Raw genomic sequence first — 8,801 nt, forward strand, 5'->3', positions numbered from 1 at the left:
GTCCACCCGTCCATCATCCGTCCATCATCCGTCCATCCATCATCCGTCCATCCATCATCCGTCCATCCATCATCCGTCCATCCATCATCCGTCCATCCATCATCCATCTATCTATCTCTATCTATCTATCTATCTATCTATCTATCTATCTATCTATCTATCTATCTATCTATCTATCTATCATCTATCTATCTATCATCTATCTATATCTATCTATCATTTATCTATCTATCTATCTGTCTGTCTATCTATCTATCTACAGTCTATCTATTATCTACCTATCTTTCAAGCTTTAATTAAGATCATAAAGCATGTCTCGGGAAACACATGTGTCTACTGAGACCAAAAGAACAATGAAATGGGAGGAAATTACATGGAAGAAGATTTAAGTTCTCTTATTTCCTGGACTAAATGAGAGAATACATTTATCATCAATTTAACATCCACATTTGGTAGAAAAAAGGCCAACGGCATTAAAGGCATGTATTTGATCAAAATTACTGTTTAAATGCCTTATATAAATAAAATATGGTGTTAAAAATGTTATGATTAAAATTACTGTATGTGTGATGCTTTGGCTTTTGAGCACTCAGGTTTATACAGGAACATGATAGGGTCATTGAGGATCTCAGTCTAGCACAAGACCTGATACCTTTATTTCTTGGCCATTTGATAATGATATGTTAGGTTTCAGAGTAAGAGATAAACTTATGAGAAATCATAGACAGAGAAAGAATTTCCCAGTATGTTGGGATCTGAGAGGTGCTGGCCACCAGTTCTAGAAATACAGTGTTTCCTTTATATCACTGTTTTTACATGAAATGACTTAAACATGCACTACTACTCCATGTTTTTATCTTCTACAGACATAATATAGGGACAGAATGAGTATTCTAGGTGTGTTGAAGGAAGAGAAGTAAGTTGGAGATACTTTGGGAATGGGAATTTCTCAGTCAAAGAGTATTTATTCCTGGTGTATAAACTTCTCTAAATCCCATTCTCCTGTGTATCATCTGGATGCTGCCCTCAGGTATATCGTTGTGGCACATAACAATGTTGGTGGAACACTTCCCATATTTACAGTCCCTAGTTCGCTCACCAATTAAGGGGAGTGATCAATAATAAAGGAAATATATTAGTAGGTAGATCTATAAAATGGACCAGTTTTTGGGTGGGGAAATGAATACATGGTTGGGGGTCATCAGCTGGTTTTTATCTGCAGGTCACTGGTAAAGTCAAGGCTTCTTCTGGTTTGTATTGTGCCACCTCTAGAGAAAGGATGTAGGCCAGAATATTTTTATTTTATCATCTGTTCTAATTTCTTTTTATTCCTGAAGCAATGAGAAAGAATTGGAACTTAAAAAAAAAAAATACCCTACTGGACAGAATAGAAGTGCCCCATTGGGTTTCCAAGGCTGTAAATCTTTCCAGAACAGAGCGCCATAGCTTTCTCCTGCAGAGCAGCTGGTTGGTTCAAACCCCTGAAACTTTGGATAGCAGGGAGTACTTTTAATCACTGAGCTGCCAGAAGTCCTGAGTGGAATTTAGGATTTCTTAATTCAAAAAACATTAAAGAAAAAAAAAAGGCCATCTTGGAATCATGATGACCCCATATGTGTAAGAGTAGAACTATCCTCCATAACATTTTCAATGGCTGATTTTTCTGAAGTAGGTCACTAGCCCTTTTTTCAAAGGCTCCACTGGGTGGACTGGAACCTCCAAACTTTTGGATACGCAGCCAAGGGCACTAATTATTGGCAACACATAGGCAGATAAAACAAATTAATTAAGATTTATTTTGGTATCAGGTTTACTGTGTCAGAAGAAAAAAATGAAGGTTAACATACTGTGCAGCATTAACAATAAAAACACAAATGAGAAGTGTTAAGGCTGTCCATTCTTTATGTCCATAGTGTGCACCTGTACTGTGTTAGTCAATAAAATAATTTAGACAATTCTGATTTTTGTTATTGACTGTGGAGCTGACATAATTTGTCACTGCATTGGGCAGGGCTTGCCTTTTATAAGCTGATAATATTCAAGGAGAACTGAAAGTGTTAAGTGAGGATTTGATTTAAAATTACCATGTAATCACAGGAGCCTTGGTGGTGTAGTGGTTAAGAGATTGACTGCTAACCATAAGGCAGGCAGTTTGAATCTAGCTGCTCCTTGGAAACTCTATGGGGCAGTTCAGTCTGTCCTATAGAGTTGCCATGAGTCAAAATTGACTTGGTGGCAATGAATTCTTATACAATCCTTAAATCTCATTTCATATATTCATTAAAAAAAAAAATTAAACTCAAGACCTTAAACAAAATTCAGTTCAATGGTGTTTCTTAAGAAAATTAAAAAAAAAAGAGTTATCATGTTTTTAAAATTTTAGAAGTTTATTATTTGTTGATTAATAAACCCATAGATTCTCAAAAAGACATCATTTCCAGTCATAGCAGAGGATAGGTGACTAAGCTTCCTGTATCGTTGCTATGCTTATTTATTTATTTATTTTTTAATTTCCAGGACTGACTTTCAGATTTCAATAAACTGAGGCCACGTTACTCTCAGAGAGAAATAGAAGCAAGGCCAAGTTCATCCTTTTGGGCTTCTCAGATTGCCTAGAACTGCAGGTTCCCCTCTTCTTGGTGTTTCTGGCCATCTAAAGTGCGCAGTGGGGTTTTTGGTTGTGGAAAGTGCCATTGTTGTAGGTAATCTTGGGATGATTGTCATCATCAAAATTAACCCCAAACTTCACATCCCCATGTACTTTTTCCTCAGCCACCTCTCATTTGTGGATTTCTGCTATTCCTCCATCATTGCTCCCAAAATGCTGGGGAACCTAGTTGCAGGAGACAGAAGCATTTCATTTTTAGGATGTGTACTTCAATTCTTTTTCTTTTCTACCTTTGTGCTGACTGAATGAACAAATCTGTCTTGGAAGAAGTACAGCCAGAATGCTACTTATAAGTGATGATGGCAAGACTTCGCATCTCATACTTTGGACATGTTATCAGGAGGGATCAATCTTGCAGAAGGACGTAAAGCTTGGTAAAAACCCTCCATCTTTTTGAAGGTCAGCAAAAAAGAGGAAGACCCTCAACAAGATGGACTGACACAGTGGCTGTAATAATGGGCTCAAGCAAAACAACAATCATGAGGATGGCACAGGACCAGGCTGTGTTTTGTTTTGTTGTACATAAGGTAACTATAAGTCAGAACAGACTGGACGGCACCTACAACAACAGCGTAGATGAGCAGCCTTACACTGGAATCAATCAGCTTATGTTGAGAAGGAGAGAGGAAAAGGACACATATATGGTGACACAGAGATTCAAGGAATTTGAGATTCACAAATATTCATATAACCAGAAATGACTGGTTGATGACAGAAATTTAGCTCTTAGGCCCCAATTCCAGTATGCTTTCATTCTATCATTTCACTCTGTCAGTCTAAGAGATCATACAAATTAATCTGCCCTTCAGAAAAAACAATTGTTGTGGTCATTTCAATATCCCTAGCTTTTGCCTGGAAACCTTGGTGGCGTAGTGGTTAAGTCCTAGGGCTGCTCACCAAAAGTTTGGCAGTTCAAATCCACCAGGCCCTCTTAGAAACTCAATGAGGCAGTTCTACTCTGTCCTTTAGGGTCACTATAAGTCGGAATTGACTCAGGGGTATTGGCAGTTTATGCTTGAAAATTATTTATTCAAAGGCTATATTAGCAGTATTATCAGGTCTGGAAATTGTTCTAAGATATGTTTAGTCGAATTGACAGTTTTTTTGGATGAGGATGAATGTAATACAAAATTCTGCTGGTAATATCGAGGAATCATACTTTAAAATTTCTGTTCTGGTGTTCCTATGAATGAAAAAGACAATCACAGAAATTCAGGAAAAAAAAATAAAAGAATACAAAAAAGAATAAAAAATAAAATAAACCAAACTCTAAAAAAAAAAAAAAAAGGCTCATACTACAAAATTTAAAATAAATTACAGTGTTTCTGTTATTAAAATGGAACGCTGGTGGCTCGATGGACAAGAGTATGGCTGTTAACCAAAGGTCAGCATTTCAAATCTGCCAGTCACTCCCCTGAAGTCCTTTGGGGCAAATCTACTCTGTCCCATAGAGTCACTGTGAATCAGGAACAACCTGAAGACAACAGGGTTTTTTGTTTGTTTGTTTTGACTTATTATTAAAATATTGTTATTTTGGGACAAACATGCTCAAGAGCCAAGTGAGCATCTTTCTTTAGGTATAGGAAAAAGATAAAATTGCATGTCTTTCTTATTTCACACATCAAAACAGGTTCTGAAAACAAAGCTGAAAATATAGATGACATGAATATACAGAGACTTCATAGGAAAAACAAAAGAAAATAAATTAAATAGATGAAAGAAAAATTGAGGAAATAATTTCCACTTACAGCACACAGAGAAGAAAACCACAATTAGTCTTACAGAAAAATGGATGGAAGATAACATTAAAGAGTCCAAATTAAAGGAATATAAATAGCTCTAAAATGTTTGAAGAGTTGTGCAATCAGGCTAATATTAATAGAAGGACAAATGAAAACTGCCTTTAGATATCATTGTCACCCATCAGAATGGCACATAATCATCAGTCAATAATTACTTGATAGTTATGAGTTCCATAGATACATACACTTGATAACTATTGGAGAGTATGGGTGTGTTTAGGAGACTTGGCCAAACGAATTTAAAATATAAAGTGTTTCTTATAAAATGTTCTTAATGATAATATAATTTTCTTCCAGGTTTTTTAAAACAGCTGAGAAAGGTAGTTAATTTTAATTGTTTGGTTTTTGTCCTCTAGAGATTGGAGCAACGGATAGTCTCTAGGGTTCATGTCCCAAGATTGTGACGCAGATACAAGGTGAGTATTCTTTACTCCCAACCAAGTTTCCCAGAGGCAAGAGGGGCCTTCTCTTTGCCATTACCAGGTTTGTTTTAACATTTAAAGACATAATGATATTAAAGACAAAGTAGGGTATCTAGGAAGCAACTTGAAGGGGGGAAACATAAACGTTAGAGGTAGAGAGTTCTTGAGGAATACCAAGCCATCACAAAAGGTACTTGTCTGAGCATACAAGGAACAGGATGTGCACCCCTTATGCAAAGCTTTGCATAGAGGACTTGGTCCCTCAGTAATAGTGCCCTGAATGACAGGTACCTTGGGTGGGGCAATAGAGGAGCCTTGAGAGATTTGAGAATGTATATTTTCTTACTTTGGTAAATTTTTAGAGGAGTTGTCAAGGTAGAGTAGAAAAGTATTTAAGCAGAGTGGAATAATCAGAGATTGGATAGGATCTTTAGTTAAAAAAAAAAAAAAACTACCTACCTATCTATCTTTCCAGCTTTTACTAAAATTGCAAAGCATAAAGCGGGGAACACATGTATCCCCTGACAGTAAAAGAACAATAAAATGGGAGGAAATTAAAGGAAGAAATTTTAGCTATCCTATTTCCTTGACAGAATGGGAAAATACATTTATCATCAAATTAATATCAACATTTGGGACAGAAAAGACCCATGACATTAAAGACATATATTTGATTAAAATTAAGATTTAAATGCCTTAGATAAATGAAATATATTTTTAAAGAAAAAAATGTGATAATTAAAATGATTAACTGTGCAATGGGATTGCCTTTTGAGGCTTCTTCAACACTTGGCTTTATATAGGAACAGGATAGGGCCATTGAGGGACTCGGTACAGCACATGCCCTGACATCTTTATTTCAGGATCATCTGACAATGATTTGTTGAGTTTCAGAATCAGAGGCAAACTTAGCACGAATCATAGACAGAGAAGGAGTTTCCCATTATGTTGGGGTCTGAGAGCCGCTGGGCACCAATTCTAGAAATACAATGATTCTTTCGTATTACTGTTTTCTCATGAAATGACTTAATTGTGCACTACTATTCCATGTTTTTAATTCTTCTACATACATAATAGAGGGAAAGAATGAGTATCCTAGAAGTGTTAAAGGAAGAGAAGTGAATGAGAGAGGCTGTGGGAATGTGAATTTCTAAGTCCAAGAGTCTTTATTTATTCCTGTGTGAAAATATCTCTAAATCCTATTCTCCTGCATTTCATTTGGATTCCGCTCTCTACTATATCTCTGTGGCACAGAACAGTGTCATTGGACTATTTCCCATAATTTTAGAGTCTCTAGTTTGCTCAAAATTTAGGGGGGTGATCAATAACAAAGGAAATATATTAGTAGGTAGACTTGTCAGATGGTCCCTTGTATGGGGTAGAGAAATGAATACATGGCTGGGGATCATAGACTGGATTTTATCAGCATGTCTTGTGAAATTCAAGGCATCTTCTGACTGCTGTTCTGCCATCTTTAGAATAAGAATGTAGACTGGATTATATTTATCATCTGCTCTAGTCTTTTTATTCCTGAAACAATGAGGGAGAACTGGAACTCAGAACAACCATATTTGAAGAATGAAAAAATGTTACCGGCAAGTTGACTTGGAATCATGGGGACCTCATGAGTATAAGAGTAGAACTGTGCTTCATAAATTTTTCAGTGTCTTATTTCTCAGAATTACATTACCAACCCATTTTTCAAATGTGCCTGTGGGTAGACAGGAACCTTCAAATTTTTTATTTCTAGCCAAGGGCAGCAGCAAAGCTGCCACACATGCTGCTAAAAAGTAATCGATATTTACTTTGATATGAGTGATACTGTGTCAGAAGGAAAAACATAGACTAAAGTACTATGCAGAATTAATAAAAAAAACATAGATGTGAAGTGTGAAGGCTGTCCATTCTTTATGTCCATAGTGTGTAGATGTTATGAACTGATTAAATGATATAATTTAGGCTTTCTGATTTTTGTTATTGACTGTGAGGCTGACATAATCCAACATCAGGCTAGGCTTGTCTTCTATGAACTAATAACATTCAAGGAGAACTAAAGTTGTTTTGTGAGAACTTGACTTAAATTTACCATACGATCTCTAAATTCTTTATGGGGTAATCATGTTTTAAAATTTTAGAAATTTACCACATTTTGATTAATAAATACATAGATTCTGAAAGAGATATTCTTTCCAGTCTCAGCAACGGGAAGTTGATCCAAACTTCCTATATCCCCACTATCTTTTTTTTTTTTTTTTTTTTAACTTCTAGGACTGACTTTCAGATTTGGACAAACAGAAGCCATGTTATTGTCAGAGGGTAATAAAAGTGCTGTCACATTCACCCTTTTGGGCTTCTCAGATTGCCCAGAACTGCAAGTTCCCCTCTTTGTGGTATTTCTGGCCATCTACAGTCTCACTGTTGTAGGGAGTGTTGGGATGATTGTAATCATCAAAATTAACCCCAAACTGCACACCCCCATGTACTTTTTCCTCAGCCACCTCTCATTTGTGGATTTCTGCTATTCCTCCATCGTTGCTTCCAAAATGCTGGTGAATCTAGTTGTAGAAGGCAGAACCATTTCACTTTTAGGATGTGTAGTGCAATTCTTTCTCTTTGGTACCTTTGCGGCGAATGAGTCCTTTATACTAGCTGTAATGGCCTATGACCGCTTTGTGGCCATTTGTAACCCTCTGCTCTACACAGTTGCCATGTCCCGGAGACTCTGTGCTATGCTGGTGGTGGGATCATATGCGTGGGCAGCAGTATGTTCCTTGGTGATCACATGCTCTACTTTCCAATTATCTTTTCATGGTTTCAACACAATCAATCACTTCTACTGCAAGCTCTCCTCAGTTCTCTCTCTTTCTTGCTCTGATACTTCTCTCAGCCAGTTACTGCTATTCATCTGTATCACTTTTAATGAGGTGAGTACATTACTCATCATTCTTACCTCTTATGTGTTTATTGTTGTCACCATCTTGAAAACGCGTTCAGCCAGTGGTCCTCGTAAGGCGTTCTCTACCTGTGCCTCTCACCTGACTGCCATCACTATCTTCCATGGCACCATCCTCTTCCTCTACTGTGTGCCCAACTCCAAAAACCCCAGGCACACTGCCAAAGTAGTCTCTGTGTTTTACACAGTGGTGATCCCCATGTTGAATCCCTTGATCCTGAGGAATAAGGATGTCAAGAATACAGTCAGCAAGATAAAGGATTTTAAATTCTTTTTCCATTGAGTGTATTATTTCAGTAGCATTTGTCCCTCACTTTTAAATAATGTTTGTCTGCAAAGCTTGTTTCTAAAGGTATCTTTAAAAATTATAACTAATATTGCACAATAGAAAGAATGTAGATTTTGGTTCAAAGAGAGTAAACTTGGCTTTGTCTCGTACTTTAAAGAAAAGACCACAATTTCTTTCATTCTTAGTTTAAAATCTACGAAAATGTGATACCACAAGACAGCTCATTATCCTAGAGTGAAGTTCAAAAGGTAATATATATATCATGTGGGGCACCTTGCATTATCTGAATAAACATTAATTCCAACCCTGTCTTATAAAATACCTGGAGCATACTGGGTTCTCCAGAAACACACGTTTTTTTGCATACATATATATGTGTGTGTGTGTGTGTATGTATGTGTGTATGTATAGATATGTGTGTATATATGTGTATATATACACATATATATGTATACACAAGGAAATCCTGTTGCTGAAGTGGTTAAGTGCTATGGTTGCTAACTAAAATGTCAGCAGTTTGAATCCACCAGGTGCTCCTTGGAAACTCTATCGGGCAGTTCTACACTTACTATAGGGTCGCTGTGAGTAGACATCGACTCAAGGACAGTGGGTTTGGGTTTTTTATATGCGTACAGACGAACTAAAGATAAGACGCGCCTTCAAGGAA

The 8,801-nt window shown here is 36.8% G+C and overlaps 1 protein-coding gene across 1 annotated transcript; it reads left to right on the forward strand.

Moving 5' to 3' along the window:
- Positions 1–7,192: 7,192 nt before the first annotated feature.
- LOC100658261 (olfactory receptor 5D18-like) lies at positions 7,193–8,128 on the forward strand. The gene has a single exon (XM_023541542.2). It carries the CDS (start codon positions 7,193–7,195, stop codon positions 8,126–8,128), a length of 936 nt encoding a protein of 311 aa, XP_023397310.2.
- The last annotated feature ends 673 nt before the right edge of the window (positions 8,129–8,801 follow it).

Source organism: Loxodonta africana, chromosome 7 (assembly GCF_030014295.1).
Source record: "Loxodonta africana isolate mLoxAfr1 chromosome 7, mLoxAfr1.hap2, whole genome shotgun sequence".
Classification (NCBI taxonomy): domain Eukaryota; kingdom Metazoa; phylum Chordata; class Mammalia; order Proboscidea; family Elephantidae; genus Loxodonta; species Loxodonta africana.